Source organism: Falco rusticolus, chromosome 4 (assembly GCF_015220075.1).
Source record: "Falco rusticolus isolate bFalRus1 chromosome 4, bFalRus1.pri, whole genome shotgun sequence".
In the NCBI taxonomy this organism is placed as follows: domain Eukaryota; kingdom Metazoa; phylum Chordata; class Aves; order Falconiformes; family Falconidae; genus Falco; species Falco rusticolus.
In genome coordinates, this window is record NC_051190.1 from 55,368,718 (window position 1) to 55,386,281 (window position 17,564).

The 17,564-nt window shown below is 44.8% G+C and overlaps 1 protein-coding gene across 3 annotated transcripts in view; it reads left to right on the plus strand.

Moving 5' to 3' along the window:
- CRHR2 (corticotropin releasing hormone receptor 2) overlaps positions 1-11,106 on the plus strand; it is a 160,208-nt gene extending 149,102 nt beyond the window's left edge. For all 3 annotated transcript variants that reach the window (XM_037386824.1, XM_037386825.1, XM_037386826.1), the window contains one exon: positions 9,928-11,106. In XM_037386824.1, coding sequence (XP_037242721.1) covers positions 9,928-10,068 — 141 coding nt within the window. In that variant the 3' untranslated portion in view covers positions 10,069-11,106. The remainder of the gene's footprint in view (positions 1-9,927) is intronic.
- The last annotated feature ends 6,458 nt before the right edge of the window (positions 11,107-17,564 follow it).

Below are 17,564 nucleotides of genomic sequence, written 5' to 3' on the forward strand. Positions count from 1 at the left end.
AAACAGAATGAAGGAAAAAAGGGAAATCCAGATTAAACATGGAGAAAAAAAATCATAGTGAGGATTTTTAAGCACTAAAGGAGAGGCGCAGAGGTGTTTTGAGGTCTTTGCCATTGGATGTACTCAAAATGACTGGATAAGGCCCTGACATAATTTCAAAACTGGATAAAATTTCTATACTGGACTTGCTTTCATCATGGCATTGGACCAAAGGACTTCTAAGGTCCTTTCCAACCTTAATTATTCTATAATGCATTAATCCTATGTCCATAATAAGGTGGCTGTCCTTCATTTCTAACCATGTCCTAGAGGGATACATAACTAGAAAGGCCCGTGTCTGAAACCATCCTGCAGAGCATGAATTCGTAGCTCAAGCAGGCCTCAGATTCTAGTATTATCTGGTGAATATCAATAATCACCTAGGAATTAACATTTAAAATGCAAAGCAATTAGCTGACTTAGAAAGAAACCATAACCAGAGAGGAATAGAACAGGTTACTTCATTAGACAGAACTGTAATTTATTCTCACAACAAGGTGCAAGGCAAGGATAAATATGTTTAATTTTTTTTGTGTTGACCCTTTATCCAGGCACCATCTGTCTCTCAAAATCTATTAAGCTCAAAGTGGCTTACTTTGATCTGATCATCTTGGGAGGGTATTCATTATAATTGCCAGCTATGAATCACCACCTAAATGGTTAGTCATCCACCTGCCCATCAATCTAAGCAGACTTCACATTAATCATTCTGAACCCAAAGGACATGCATTAAGCGTTCCTTCAAATCACTGAATAAATATGAATATGGGTGTGGACTAGAGGGCTAAAGTTTAATTCCACCGCCCACAATGATTGCTTTCTGCACTGTCGTGGTTTAACCCCAGCCAGCACCTAAGCCCCACGCAGCCACTTGCTCACTCCCCCACAGTGGGATGGGGGAGAGAACTGGAAGAGTAAAACTGAGAAAACTCGTGGGTTGAGATAAAAACCGTTTAATAAGTAAAGCAAAAGCCATGCAAGCAAAGCAAAACAAGGAATTAATTCATCACTTCCCATTGCAGGGAGGTGCACAGGGCTGCAGCACCAGTAACAGGGACTGAGGAAGACAAACGCCATCACTGCGAATGTCCCCCTCTTCTTCTTCCCCAGCTTTATGTGCTGAGCATGACGTGGTATGGTATGGAATGTCCTCTTGGTCAGTGGGGGCCAGCTGTCCCGGCCATGTCCCCTCCCAGCTCCTTGTGCCCCCCAGCCAGCGCTGGTGGGGTGGGGGGAGGAGCAGAAAAGCCCTCGGCTCTGTGTGAGGCCTCAGCAATAACAAAAACATCCCTCAGTTATCAACATTGTTTCCAGCCCAAATCCAAAACATAGCACCACACCAGCTACTGTGAAGAAAATTAACTCTTATCCCAGCCAAAACCAGCACATGAGCAAAAATGCCCAACAGTGTATGAGCCACTCCTCAATGCCCCAGAGGATGCCTGGTCACTATAGTCTCAACTGAAGAGATCAAGCCTTCCCTTTGGGACCACCAGGCAGCAGTCCATTACAGGACTGCAATCTCCTCTCGGTATCCACCTCCCACACCCAGCTGCACTCTGGTAGAATCACCTTCACTGCTGTGACTCCAGTAGGTGCTCTTCAGGCTGGGGTCCTGCCAGAGAGAGAAAAATGAGAAGTCCAGGCACAGGGAAAAGGTAGCCACTGCTCTGAAGGTCCTTCCCCATCCCATCTTCCTTTTCACTACACTGCTGTTGTAAGCGGGACTCCAGAGCAGTCCACAAAAAAATCACAGAAGCTTGAGGTGGGCTGATGGCATTCACGGCCCCCCTCTCTGGTGGTTAGTCCTGGTCCTTTGTGGCCCAGAAGAAAGAAGCAGCATTTACTTCCACCCCAAAATGTGTGGAAAATCTTTATAATTAGTCAGAACTGGTCTAGCTTCTCAGTTACATACAATAACAAAATTGCGCTGTTGTGATCTTACAAATAAAACTTCAACATCCCAGTCTGGCAGGTGCTGCAAAACTATCCGTCTGTTACCAGGTTGTATGGAATTGCTGCCAAAGACTCCAGCTAGAAATGAATTGCAGATCAGTTAAGCAGGCTAATTATTTTAGGGAGAAAAATAAACTTAGCAATGTTACATAAAATACTGGTGTGATGTAGGCTATTTGGGGGGGAAAAAAAAGAGAAACAAAAAAGAGTTCCATCTGAGCTTTGTTTTGATTTCCTTTGAGCCTTGCAGATTGTTTTGAGTACATCCCTGCTTTAGGAGGATTAAACACTGATAATGGCCTCTTTATAGAGATGTTTGGTTCATTTTTTTCTCTAATGGTAACATGACTGTCTGTGGCCTAAGGGACCGGGAGCCTTTTAAAGCCATACGAACAGGGCAAGAGGTGGCTATAGGACATATATATAGTTGCTCAGTGATGTACATTATTTACAGTAAATAGATAAGGACTCACTCCGATCTCTCTGAGAGTGTTAGCGTTCCTCATCTGCAGATGCCTGGGTCTGTCAGGCCAGTGGTCTCTGTGCTTAGGCAGTTCTGTTTCTTTGCTTCCATTCAGGACTCCACTTAATCCTTCCAAGGATCTAGAGAGGCTTGACCCATAAGCTTCTTCACAGCATTTACTATTAAATCCAGCATTTACCATCCCTTCTCCCTTTGGGGACACCCTAACCCTTTTGAAAACTTTCAAGGTACCATGTAAGGCATCACCTTACAGTGGTTTAAGTTCTCTTATGTAATGGATGGTATTTATCTCTAATACATACACATATGCGGTTGAGCTGATCACCCTCAACTTCATTTATAAGCAGTGCTTCCTCCAAATGAGGGTAGATTCCAACTGACCTATTTTAGGTCACTCTTTTTGATGAACTGTTGCCAATACATTATGGCCTTTCCTATGTCTGCTGGATACAGAGAGAGGCCAGGGCTTCAGAAACTTCATGGAAGTGGAGTACACTGCAGAGTCAGACACAGTGAGACAACTATCTTGAAATTTAAAGTCTGCATAGCCAGTTCCCTTTTGCTGATCTGGGCATTGCTTGGAAGTTCCCCTTCCTCATCTGTAGCTTACAATAAGACTGAATAACTCTTCATCAACTTTTCCACAATTTGCACCTCCATTAATAACCAAAGATGTTTAAAATCCAAAGTTATTCTCCAGGTACCTCCAACTGCAGCACAAGGATCTGAAACATGGCACGAAGGTGCTTAAGTGTAGGCGGAACTTGATGAATTCGTCACTGAAACCTATTTTTGTAGATCAAAAATAGGTCTGTTACAAAGGCCACTGAGATCTATATAAACCTTTTTAATTTGCCTTTGGATTAGATTTTCTGGGAGTAAAAAGTTGCTTATTAGCAAAGCAAGAACTTAATTAGGGTTATGTAGTCACAGACTGCTGAACACCCTGACGATTCTATACTCAGTACCTGTTATCCCTCTGCCCCTCACTTGTTAACACTTTCACGCAAGAGTTTTTCTCTGGGACAGAGTATGGCAGCATCCCAATAATATTACTTCCAGCTTCCACTGCCATCACAGCTCATTTAATCCTACTCTTCTTATCAGACCCTTCTTTTTTACCTACATTACTGCTATTATATTTTAGTATTACATCAAGAAGCCCCGGGTGAGTGGGCCCCTTTGTTCTAAGCACTGTGTAAATGCATTAAGCTTTCTTCCTTTGCTAATAAGACAATAACAATACAAAACTAGTGTCTGTTTTATCAAAAGCAAACCTTCTCTGCATGCTTTCATCCTTGTCTACATCTCTCATTTGTTTTGTTCAGAGGAGGGGGAGGAGGAGAGGTTTATAACAATTTTTATGATCAGATGTGATTTTCAGATGTGATCTGAAGGTTTGAGAACTCCTCCATCAGGTGATCCAATCAGGAAAGAAAAACTAATGCCCACTGACTTCTTTCCATCCCATCACCTGAATTCTTTCTCCTGACTGTTCTAAAGCAATCCAGCTGAGAGCAGTGCCCACACTCTCTAGGCACAAATCTGTTGGTAAATCTGATTTGACCACCTGTTCAGGAACTGTGATTATTCACAGCACGCAAAGTGCAAAGAGCTGAAAAGGGTAATTCTGAGTAACTGCAAGAGAAAGACAGACCAAGGGTCAGCACAGAGAACTGAGCCCTCCGCTCAGCAGCATAGATAAACTTTGTCATCTCCAGCAACTAAAGTTACAGAGAGGTATAGCTGATAATTTTGTTTTCCAAAGATTCTTTGTTAAGCTTTAACTGCTGATGACATCTTTGGGCTGTTACAGGCAAGTGCTGTTAATTTCAGGTCATAGATGTGCAATACTGACTCTAGGACATGGTACTGACTCTACAAATGCTTAATGGATGGAGGTAGTTGCTCTCATGGTGACTAACAACCAGGTTAGAAGTTGCTATTTTGCTTTATCTTTTTCTATTGCTCTTTGGCTGTGTAGTAGCTTTTTGGGTGTCTTTTTTAACATGTTATTGTAGCAGTCACAACTGGTTTTCTTTTTTATTTGCTGACCTAAAGCTAAGCTAGCATTTTGTTTCTGAGTTTGATTTCAAGAGATAAATTTGAGTTTAACCTTTTCTTCTTGTTCTCTGGTTGCATCCTAATTGCAGTGAATTATTCTGTCATTAAGAAATGCTTTGCACTCACCTCTGTAAGTGCAGAATCTGCTTCCATGTGCCCAATCCATTAGGAATGGCTCCAGCTGTACAAGACAGCATTTTTGTTACTACTTTTTATTCTTTCTCAAAGCTTGTAAACCGTATCATAAAAGCCATTTTAACAACTGCTTGTTTAGACTCCCATCTTTATCTCCAGGTGACTCTTTTTGACTTGATTGGTTTGAAGCACAAATGATAAATCTTATCTGGCTTCACTGGCTGAGTAAGTATCTGTTCACACAAGTTGCTCAGTAACACAAAAAGCCCACCAGATGATTTCCCTTTTCAAATGCTGCTGCAGGTGCACCTGTGACACATAAACTCACAGGACTGCTAGGCTGCTATTAACGTCTGTGATAGACGTTATATAAATATATATATTTATATAAATAAAAAAGACTGTGCTTTACACAGAGATTTGCTCTCTGCTTTTGCACCAAAGATTAAGAAATTCACCTCTTTGAAGGACTTCAGTTGATTCCAGACTCCCTGCATAAGGGTGTATTTCACTCTGGAAGAAAGGAGAGAAATTTCTTCTAACAATATTTTAGCATTTGGTGACATCTGGGGAGAAATGAGCATTCCAGAAGCAACATCCTCCTGTAGGTCAAGTCCCATGTTCTTCATAGGACAATTTCCCATGACAGTGGTTAACCCTCTGGCACTTTACGTGTTACTTACACCATTTGCCTTAGGTGCCCAACATTCAGCTAAGCTGATTTTGTTGAGCAAGATGGAGCAAGAGCTATTCATTCCACATATCTAAGTCACTCCTTAGGGAGATTGTCTCTCTTTCTCTATTGTCTATATTGAAAGCATAAATAAGTGGCCAATACTAGGTGTCAAGCTGTCAGGTGATATGCATCCCCTCCTTGTATGTACTCTGAGACATGTATTTCCCTTTGGATGTATTTTATATCCTACTTACATCCAGAATCCGAAATAAGTATCCCTTTGCTGCTCCAAGTAGAACCGTGATAGATTTGCAAGTAGTGGGCATCCAGGAAAATACACCACCATGATGCGTCTTTCCACTGTTTCTGGTGTTGCAGCAGGAGGGTTCAGTGAGTCATTGAGGTCAGTTTGATAAGACAGTGAAAGTCAGCGGTCCAGGCTGGCTCCTACTGTAGTGTATGACTGAGTCAGCCCGTCCTAACTCTGGCTATCTCATATAACTCATTTTTTAAACTGACCAAATGCCATCTTGAAACTAGCAGAGGCAAGTTGTACCTACTACTTCATAATGAGAGGCTCTTCCAGAAATCCCCTGCACTGTTGTTTAATCATGTTATTCTCATTTTTGTCTCAAATTCATTCATGATGATCATGCTCCTCCTGGCAATGCTGTCTTTTAATTTTAATTCTTCTTTCATTGGATGTTCACTCTTCCCCTTCTCCATGCAAGCAGTCCTATTCCTTCACAGCCTTTATTTTTCTAGGGTCTGTCCCACCCCTATTGAGTGTAAAATCCATTTTTTTATATTGAAACAAATAATTGATCCAAAATCAAAAGAAAGAAATTGAGTGTGGCACTCACCTTACTATAAACATCTGCACCTACTTGTCTGGAATGGTGGATCAAGCAGCACAGATCCCACATAGTTGAGAACATAATGAAAGAAAGATCCTCGGGTCCGATTTGCCCAAGCTGTGCCTTCTAGGAGGGCTCTGACTGAAAAGCCACAGTCCCAGGTTCAGAATTCCCCTAACGAGGCACCAAAGAGGGAAACTGCAAAACTCTTCCAGGCTGATACAAACCTGAAATGGAGCGTAAAGCTGGGGTTGAGAGGCGATTGTTTGGTGCCAGACCACAGCACTACAGAGTTTCTATGCACAGCGCTACAGACTATGGATGTGTCTATGCCCCTGAAGGCCCACCAAGAAATAGGAGGATTGAAATCATCTGAGCGAAGGAGTGCAGATCCTCACTTCACATGTCCTTCTATGAACTCTCACCTCAGAGGAGGCAGCTGGCAGAGGAGCTTGCCAAGCCACTCTTCATCATTTATCAACAGTTCTGGCAAACTGGAAAGGTCTCAGAAGACTGGTGGTTAGCCAACGTGGCACCCATCTACAAGAAGGCCAGCAAGAAGGATCCAGGAAACTATAGACCTGTCTGCCTGACCTCGGTGCCAGAGAAGGTTATGGAGCAGATCATCCTGGCACCATCACGCAGCATGTGCAGGACAACTGGGGTTTCAGGACCAGCTAGAATGGGTTTATGAAAGGCAGGTCGTGCTTGACTAACCTGATCTCCATCTAGAACAAGATGGTGTGCCCAGTGGATGAGGGAAAGCTGTGGATGTTGTATACCTGGACCTTAGTAAAACCTTTAACACCATTTCCCACAGCATTCTCCTGGGGAAACTGGCCGGTCATTGCTTGGACAGGCTTATGCTTCACAGGGTAACAAACTGGCTGCACGGCCGGCCCCAAAGAGCGGTGGTGACTGGAGTGCCACCCAGCTGGCACCAGTCACGAGTGGTGTTCCCCAGCGCTCCGTGCTGGGGCCAGTCCCGTTTAATCTCTTTATCGATGACCTGGACAGGGGGATCGAGGGCACCCTCGGTCAGTTTGCAGATGGCACCGCGCTGGGGGGAGCACTGCCCTGCCGGGGGGCAGGGGGCTCTGCAGGGTCTGGGCAGGCCGGGCCGAGGGGCCGAGCGAGCTGTGTGAGGGTCACCCCGGCCCCGTGCCGGGCCCTGCCTGGGGGTCACACCAGCCCCAGGAGCTGCGGGCTGGGGGCAGGGGGCTGGGCACTGCCCGGCGGGGAAGGGGCTGGGGGAGCTGGCTGATGGCCAGCTGAACATGAGCCAGCAGTGTGCCCAGGTAGCCCAGAAGGCCAACAGCATCCTGACTTGTATCAGAAACAGTGTGGCCAGTAGGATGGGGACAGTACTTGTCCCCCTGTGCTCGGCACTGGTGAGGCCGCACCTCAAATGCTGTGTTCAGTTTTGGACCCCTCACTGCAAGAAGGACATAGAGGGGCTGGAGTGTGTCCAGAGATGGGCAACAAGGTTGGTGAAAGGTCTGGATCACAAGTCTTATGAGGAGCGGCTGAGAGAACTGGGGGGATTGCTTAGCCTGGAGCAAAGGAGGCTCCAGGGGAACCTTATCGCTCTCTACAACTACCTGAAAGGAGGTTATATCAAGGTGGTGGGGGGGTTGGTCTCTTCTCCCAGATGACAAGCAATAGGACAAAAGGAAATGGTTTCAGGTTGCCCCAGAGGAGGTTTAGATTGCATATTAGGAAAAATTTCTTTACCAAAAGGGTTGTCAAGCATTGGAACAGGCTGCCCAGGAAGGTGGTGGAATCATCATCCCTGGAGGTATTTAAAAGGCCTGTAGATGCAGTGCTTAGCGACATGGTTTAGTGATGGACTTGTCAGCCGTGGGTTAACAGTTGGACTTGGTGATCTCAAAGGTCTTTTCCAACCTAAGCGATTCTATGATACTGTGTTTTAACTTATCAGGCCATCATTCCTGTTCATCTAGGACAGCTAATACTGACAGTGTGTGGTTTGGGTGGGAAATACCTCTGCTATTAGAGCTCACCAACCCTTCTGAGCATCCATCAGACAGCATGTTGGAACTGGTCTGAAGTGGGGTTGGGGAGTGTGTGTTCCTCATGTTTTGAGTAGACTTCACACTGCACCTGAAGGCAAGCCACAAGCTATAAAAGAAAAAGAAAAGCAGTAGCTGTGTAGCTTTGGACAATTTGTTTCATCACCATCTTCCCTGCAGTCCCAGTGGGGACTATAGGTACACCCAGGATGGCTTTGATCTACCTCACTCAGGTGCTGATAGCTGAGAAGCTGTGTCAGCATGGGTTTCACACGGGCTGTGCAAGCTCATCCCAGGCCTTGCACAGTTGCCATGGTAGCTGGCCCATGTTGAGGGCGACTCTGCAACAACATCGCTGCTATTAATACCCAAGCTTTAGCCTGCTGATAGCAAAATGAGGATAAAAGCACTCCCTTACTTTTGAGGGATGCAGTGAAGATAAGTACATGAAGACTGCAAAACATTCAGGGTTAAGATATCAATATCGTCTAAATTTAGCTAAATTTATAATCCAGACATCTAAAACAGAGCTGGTTGCCCAGACTCATTTCTAACTGATGAAAGGAATTAGGTATTTTTCATCTGACCACAGTATCTACCCTGCTTTGGACATCTGCTTTCGGAGGAGATGAATCATACCCTTTACCCATGCTACTGATTCTCTCTTGGTCAGGAAGAGAGCTATGGGTCAGTGGCTGAGATGTAGTGTCTACATTATATTATTTATAACCTCATCCTCTAAACAGTTGTGTTTCTGGTAAAGGATGCCCCGGCTTCATATAGAGGTTGTATGTAAAAATGCTCTTTTTACAAAGCTGGCTGAATTTTAGGTTGGCAGCAGAATATCAACAACTTTTCTGAGTGCCGTGAGTACAATTACCCATTGGCTGTCCAAGAAGCTGGTCCCAGATTCACCTAATCTAATTTTGTAGGTTTACCTGGCCGCCTAGGTTAGGGATCTGAATGGCCCTCATCTCTATGGTAAGCAGAGATCCAATAAGAGTATCCAAAAATTGGTCTTAATGTTTCATTCCAGGTTCTGACTTGGAGACTTCTCTGCCAGTGATTTGGCAGGAACTGGTTTCACTTTATGTTAGGAGTATCTCAGCCCTTCCCTCCCATTCTGTGTGAGGCTAGGATTCCTGTCACCTCTTTCTGTTGCTTATATGCACATATATCTGAGCTACAGTACCTGGGATCACTCTGTGATCCATGCAAAAAAGTATGCACCTTAAGTTCAAAATTCATCTGACCTATTTGCAAGCGTCTGCTTAAGGATGACCTTCTGTTGACTGCAGAGCAACTCAACAGTGCCTGTGAAAGATGCTTCCAGGGATTAGGTCAGGTGTGTCTTTGTAGTAGACACCAATGTTTAGTTAGATGATCTGTGTTTCTCCATATACAAGGGAAGCAGGGGCAACTGTAGCTCCTGTGATAGGTCTAAGACCTCTGTCAGGTGCGCTCATCTTGAGGGCTTGACTCAGCTGCACAAGCCGAGGCATGCTTTTCCCAGAGTGCAGCACCCAAAACAATGTCAAGTGAACTAGATGCTCATGTTTAGGCAGCTGAATCAAGCCCTGTATGTCTCAGTGGCTTGACGCATATCATCATTTGTCTGAGTGCTGTCTAGTGTCCCTCTACAGATACCCGAGTATTCTAAGTGTTCTTTTTTCTTTTCACCAGGTCCGTTCTGCTGCCAGGAAAAGATGGCATCGCTGGCAAGACCATCACTCCCTCCGAGTGCGTGTGGCACGTGCCATGTCTATCCCCACCTCTCCGACACGGATCAGCTTCCATAGCATCAAACAGACCGCAGCCGTGTGATATGCCCTGCAAAACACATGCACTACCTGGTGGCCTTCAGGGTTCTTCTTTCTTCACTCTCCCCAGGCCCCTTTCTTCAAACTTTGTTGCTTTATTCTGCACTGATCTCTTTCGCAAAGAAGTACCATCATGTTTTTGTGGACTCTCATCTCCCATATTCATGATGCTGCTTAAAGGCAACCAGGCAAAAGCCTCTTGGAGTAGGCAGTGGCAAAACAGATTCAAAGAAGAAAGAGATTCAATGCTGACTGTGTCTTGTGGAAGTTCACTACAATACAAAGTCTAAAACAGCACACTGGCAGGAACAATTTTTTTCTCCTTTATTTTGTTTCGTTTTTCTGTTTTCCCCTTCTGTATTGTGGTGAACAAAGACTATTTTTAACATACTGCCCAACTCGCCTTGTATATTGATTCCCAATGATTTCAACAGTTTGGTGTATAGATAGCCCACCTCTTTCTTGTTTCTTTGTAAAAATTTCTTCTCTGCAGAACTGTCATTTGAGAACACGTGGCAGCAAGAAAAAGAGCGTCTGAAGGGTGGTGTGAAAAATCCTGATTTATCTGTCCTTCCCCATTTCTCCCTTTGATAGACTGGGAGTTGGCTATGGCATCGCTGGACTGTTTAATGCAGGGCACATTGCCTTGCAAGAACCATGCCCTGGTCATACACAAATTTTTGGAAAGGACAACAATATCTCTAGATAGCTCTGTAAAGTATCCTTATTCCTCTTAGCCTCACACTTTCGACACAGTGTAAGTAGCTTTTGGAAAGTCTTTGGGGTTTTTTCATCTAAGAGGATCGGGATGGCTAAGAACACAAAACATGTTTTCTGGGTTGAAAAAATATAAAAGGGAAGCACTGTAGAAATAATGATGAAAAGAGGTTGTTTGCATTATGAGGATAGTGCTACATGCTGCACAATTATCTATTGAGCATTTTGAACTAGGGCAGATGTATCTGCTAGGCTTTTTATGTGATGTTCAAAAATACTGTATATTTTCAATAATAAACACTACTCTGGGTTGGTTTCAGTAAAACCAGGCATTGTTTTCTTTACTCTGGAAAGGAAGAAGACACCTATCTTGAGTGTTTTTATATCTAAGATCAGGGAAAGGAATCCTGATTGATAATGAGCCAATAAGAACAACGTCATGATAAAATCTGATCAAGAGGGCATCTAAATGCAAGATGAATTGTCTCCCTTCTGAACTCATGGTGTTACACTGGATCCTTATACTTCTGCACTCCCCTCTACTGGGCTTTGCAACAGCAGAAAGAAAAAAGCAAGTTGTGTAATATATTCTCCATCACCTGTATCTGACCAGTGCTGGAGTAATTTGCTCTTACCACTTTAGCATGTTTATTTTTCATTCACATGTTTTAGAGTACTTCCGAGCAGAAGCTGGATTTAAATCTCCAGATTTAAATAGGTCTTTCTCTAGTTTTCAGAACTACATAGGGCTGGAAAATATCTTGGAAGACACTGATGTTAATCCCCTGCTTTTGGAGGCATCCTGTCCTAACAGCTCGAGCATATTCAACTTTGAGCTGATTAGCAATGCATAGCAAATTAAATTAACAAATTAAAATTTTGTAATTTTTCCACCTCTTAACTCTCTTTTGGATTCATGTGCCTCAATAAGATAACGAAGGAAGGAGGGAGAAGGGAGATATCTATCTAGTTAGACCTATTGTGTCTGCCAAAGAGGAGGAGCAGGAAAGAGCCTTCACACATAGCCTTCCATGTGGCGTGCCAACTAGCATGATAGATCCCAGTGTGACAGAGATCCAAATACGACTGGAAACGTGCCTGCCTATGCCACTCACTGCTGTCAGTGCCCTGGGTTCTGCAAAGCGATACAAACAATCTTTGTGGTAGCTGGGAGACAAAAGCCTCTGATGGGAGAGGACTGCGTCAGTGCTTTTATCCATTGCGTCACAGTAGCAATGCACAGTCTCCTGGAATTTTGTGTTTGAAGGGACAGGTATACCTACAGGTTGGAAATGTGTGGATTGAGTACCTCTGTGTTTGCTGTCTCTAGGCCAGTTTGGGATGAAAAAGGGGTTTGCAATGCATCAGGTACTGTCAGAAATTGCAGGTTGTTGCTACCAGGTGTGTATTTTCATTTCACAAAAAATAATATCCTTTTTCGGGTTAGTGTTTGTCCAAAGCAGATTTTCAGACCTTCCAGCGTTAGACCCTGTTTCAAGCTGCATGGTGGACATAGAGCATTAATGGGATATTGCTTATGTTAATGTTGAAGTGATTGCTATGCTAACACATGCAATACCTCTACTTGTTTTGCTGTGGAAGCTTTCTGAAGTCTGTCATTCCTGAGGTACTGACAGCCATGGCCCATTTTCTCTAAAGCCTTGTGATGAGAAACAAGCTTGAAATTCTACCGTGGGCCTTGTAAGAGCAGGATTTCAGACTTTCCCAGGAAGAGCAATAAAAAAATATTTTGAGGGTGACTTTTTTTTTTTTGGTCTTCTCAGAGAGCACAGAGCAGGGGAGAGTGATGGAGATAGGTAGGTATGGAACTTTAAACACAGCGTATCTTGGGGATGGTGCATGGCATAAAGGCCAGGATTTGAGAGAAAAAGGCAGACTTTAGGTTATATCAGGCAAAGGCCTAGGGGGCGACTGCTTTGTGGCAGCTGGTGCAAGGAATGTCATTTACACCAGCTGAGAGTTTCCTATCTGAGATGGGATACATGGGGCTCAGTCTGAAGCTCTTCACATTATATATAGTGTGCTTTAGCTTTCCTGCACGTGGCTACCCTGTAGACAACCTATGACTGGTTTGTAGGCTGCCTAGCCTCTCAGTGAGCACCAAACCCTCCCAGTCAGCAACAAGAAGTGGAATATAGACAACTTGGATCTGACGTTCTGGTTCCTCTGGAGCCACAAGCTGAGGCACATGATATGTGGGCTGTCTGCATTTGCATGGTGGCTACCACCAATCTGTTTTTCAGGCTTACATTTCCAGTCTCTGGAGGTACTTTTACTGGTATCAGTGGAATTGGTGTCAGGCTCACTTTTGCCCTCTCAGTATCCCTTTTCAGTTCCCAATAAAGAGGCAATTCTTACCTTCGCTTTCTCTTCTCCACATCAAGGACTGGGCAGACCATAGGGCAATCAAGATCTTCTGATGAAAGCTGCCATAGAAACGGAGTGAAAAGTAATCTCCATGGAAATAGTGCTTTGAAGGCTGTTTCTTCTTCCCCCAATCTGTCAGCTGATCAATACCAACTTACTGCTCCCTTAAGCTCACCTGTCTGCCTGTGTCCTTCATTTGGTTTTAGTAGGTGCAGTAAGATCCTGCTCAGTACCATAACTAGGAGTCAGTATAGCCCATGTTAGCTGTGAAACCAACCTGCCCTTCACCTTCTGGGGTTGAAGAGCTAGGACTCATCCTCAGTTTTTCTCACTGCTGTGGACGTACACCGAGCTCTGAAGTACAAGTGCAACGCACAACACAGTAACACTTTCACCGGACTGGCTTCTTTCCCCTGGAGTGGGATATATTCTTTTTCTTAATAGACACAAAATACAACTGTGTGGGCATAGCTGCATCTGCCCTTGGAGTGCCTAGCCAGAGTGAGTCACTATGATCCTTGTGCTGTGAAGCCTGCCCTTTGCCAGACGAGGCTTCACTAGTATTGTAGCAAAGGGACCATCTTAGTCGTGTGTCTCCGTGACATCTAGCACCATATAGTTCTCAGCCACAACTGGAGTCTCAGGGGCAATGTAAATAACTCTGGTGAGTGTCACTGGAAGCAGGGACTTGTCCTGTAAATGGAGCACAAGTACAATCCAGGCACAGGATACTATTCTTCCAAAGACCATTCTAGTGGAACTCACTTGACTTTATATAGCCCTTCACCAGTCTCAGCTGGAGCTAGTTCCTTCTGTAATCATTGGAGAACTGCTCAATGCACCAAGGTCCCTGGGGGCTGTGACGTTTTTATGCTGTCTTTTTTTAATGATTCAATGGTCTGATGATTATTCAGGATACCTGTGAGCAGAGCTACTGAGATGATCCATAGATGTCTTGGACAGCCAAGGGGAGTCCCTTAGCCACACATGCCCTCTCATGAAGGTGGAGACCAACTGGCTGAGGAGCAGCCGTGTGGAAAAGCACCCAGGGACCTTGGTGGATGCTGAAATGAACCCAAGCCAGCCATGTGGTCTGGCAGCAAGGATGGCTAACATCAGTCTGGGCTGTTTTGAGGGAAGTGATTATTCCCAACTACTTTGCTCTCATTAGACTGCGTCTGGATGCTGTGCCCACTCTGGGCAGCCCCAGTACAAGAAGACATTGATAAACTAGAGCAAAATCAGACACAGGCCAACAAGATGCTCAGATCTGGAGCAACTGCCATGTGCAGAGAGGCTAGAAGAGCTGCCTCAGCGTGGCGAAGAAGGAACTTTAGGTGGACTAACTAACAGCATGCCAGTACCTACAAGGGGGTTACTGTCATGACAGACCCAGGCCTTTCACAGTGATGCATGGCAGGAGGACAAGAAACAACAAAGAAAGGGCCAGATCAGCTATAAGGAGAAAGTTTTTCCTCAGGAGGACAGTCAAACAATGGGACAAGTGAGGGTGTGCAATCGCCAGCTCCTGAGATTTTTTCAAGACCCAACTGAATAAAGTCCTGAGCGACTTGGTCTGTGATCATAGCTGAGCCTGCTGTGAGTTTGGACCAGAGACCTCCTGAGGTCCCTTACAACCCGATTGATCCTATCATCCTAGTAGTAATACTGTCAGTCATTCCACTAACACTAGAAAAGAGTGAACATGAGCAAGTTTTGGCTGCTGTATTTTTTTCAGGTGTACCTCAGGGGTGTTGGAAATATGCTCATAACCCCTGTCCCCAAAAGAAGCTTCTTCCTTTGCCTTCTCCTGACAGGGCTGCAAAGATGAATAAAGTGACATCTCTTTAGAGAAAACTATCTCCCTTACTTTGTGATACCTATTAAAGCCCTATGTGCCTTTCATCAAAATAATCATTCACAGCACAGATCTGGGATGATTCACATGTAGCTTCTGGATCAGCAGGAAATGTCTCAGCTATGCCAGGAAAATGATTGTGGATATGGTGGATTGACGACCTCTGTGTGTGTGTATGTGTGTGTGTTTATGTACCAGTGTATGCACATGTACGTACATGCCTGATTGTGTGTGTATGTCTGAGAAGAAAACTGGTCAAGTTACTTTTGTTTTATAGCATAATATGTAGAAAGAAAACAAGGCTGCTTGTGTTCAGTGAATCATTATGGAAATGAACATCCATGAACACTTAAGTACTTGAAACAGAACTCATAAAAGCTCTTCCAGGAAAATGTTTGCAGTGCTGAGTGTTGCAGATAATGCATGTGCCAACTGGCAGCTGAGAGCAAGTGTAAGCTTATTTTGGATCTGGACTAATTGCTTACTTCTGACATTTTTGAAATCTTTTCACCCTCCTCCTTTGCAATAAGTCCCCAGTCCCAGATTGCTGTGGAGACAACACATTGCCTCCTCCTGACCATTCCCTGTGGCAGACAGCAACGCTGCACTGCAGTTCCTTGGTTGTGGGGATATCAGCTAAGGGACTGGGTTTGAGTGCCATCATGCAGCACGTAGAGGACAACCAGGTGATCAGGCCCAGGCAGCATGTGTTTCTGAAAGGCAGGTCCTGCTTGACTAGCCTGATCTCCTTCTACGCCAAGGGAACCCACTTAGTGGATGAGGGAAAGGCTGTGGATGTCGTCTACCTGGACCTTAGTAAAGCCTTGAACACCATTTCCCACAACATTCTCCTGGAGAAACTGGCTGCTCATGGATAGGACAGGCTTAGGCTTCACAGGGTAAAAACCTGGCTGGATGACTTAAATGATTCTTTGATTCTGTGATACTGAGAAATCACTATAGGGATTTGTATCAGGTGGCAAATTCCATTTTCAATGCATGTTTTCATAGCCGCCTCTGTCATCTTTTGCTTACAAGCAGAGCTCCAACCCCCAGGAGACACCAGTGCATCTGACACATTAAGTATCAGTATCAACTATTCCAGTTGTGCAGGTGGGGACAGTGCTGGCCACCAGACCACAGTAGCACAGTTTGCAAAGCTAAAATGGCAGAAGAAAAGGACACAGTGAAGATTTGCCATTCTTAACGGTCACCCGGCAAACCTGGCATCAGTCTGTTGGAGGGTAAGGAAAAGAGAGAGGCACAAGACCCAGAGCACCTGTACCGGGGAGGAAGGGAGGATGTGCCTCCAGGGCATAGAGGTCAGTATGGCTTAAGGACCAGAGAGAGAGAAGGGGAACCTGACTCCGTGGTTAGGTGGAGGTCCAATTTGAGGTGAGGGTCACAAGGATGAACACAGTAAATAGCCAGTGTCCACTGGAGAGCTCTTCTCAGTGTGGGAAAAAGCTCAGGGGAGTCCAAGGAGAGACTATGCCAAGGCTTGTCCTCAAAATAAAGTCACTTCCTTTTAACTTTTCAATGCAGCGTTCTGAGATGAGCAAGTATGAGAAAGAAGATTTTGGACATCCTTTTAAAGCCTTACGCCTGAACAGAAGTTCAGCTCATTGAAGCTCCCACACCTCTCCATAAGATCTCCTTTCCTGCTGGAAGGAGGGGGTAGAAGCAAGTCCCTCTTAATCCCTTTTCTGCTACGAACATGCTAGCCCTGACTAACACCCAGCCTTGGGTGAATTTCTAAGTGTTTTCCATTTAATAGATAAAGAAATCTTGCAGCCGGTTCTTTTGGGGATGGGCCATCAGTTGGTTTTGATTGAGGCAAATGGTGCTGTTTCTCTCACTGCCTCTTGACATGAAAAAATATTTCCTTCCAGAGTGTTAAGACAACTTTGCCATCTCCAACACTGAGCATTTGGCTGCAGCATGCACAAAGACGGGTATGTTCATGGTACTTTGAAGGGCAGAGGAGTTTGCATGGCATGAGCTCTGAGCTGGCGGGGGGGCAGGAATGGCACATCCCTGAACCCATGGTATATAGTGCATAGGTACAACTTCCAGCCGTGCTCATCACCTTGGCTACATATCACACCGTTGGTAATGTGCTCTGCAATGGGATAAGGTGATGAGCTCAAGCGCGTGGCTCTTGGGTAGATAATGTATTTTGATACTGGGGCTGAGTCACTCAGGACAGCGTGGAGCAGGAGGCTGGGCAGAGAGGAGCTGTGAAGGGCTGTAACCAGCTTCTGACCACCCTGGTCTTTGGGCAGCCTCACTGTTTCTGTGGTGGTACCTGCTTCTGCAGACAGCCACCACAAGGCTTTCCTTTTAGTCCGTAAAGAGAAACAAAGTACTTTTGGGGTTGCGGTTCTCTGAGTTTGCCACCCAAAACCTAGTATTTCCCTATGTGGAAGGGTTCATAAGTGTGACGGTTTCATGTAAATTCTTCACATTTTCATAGATTAATTCACTTTATTCCCTTTCTCATTTAATGCCATAGAGCTGGAAGATAACAAGCACCT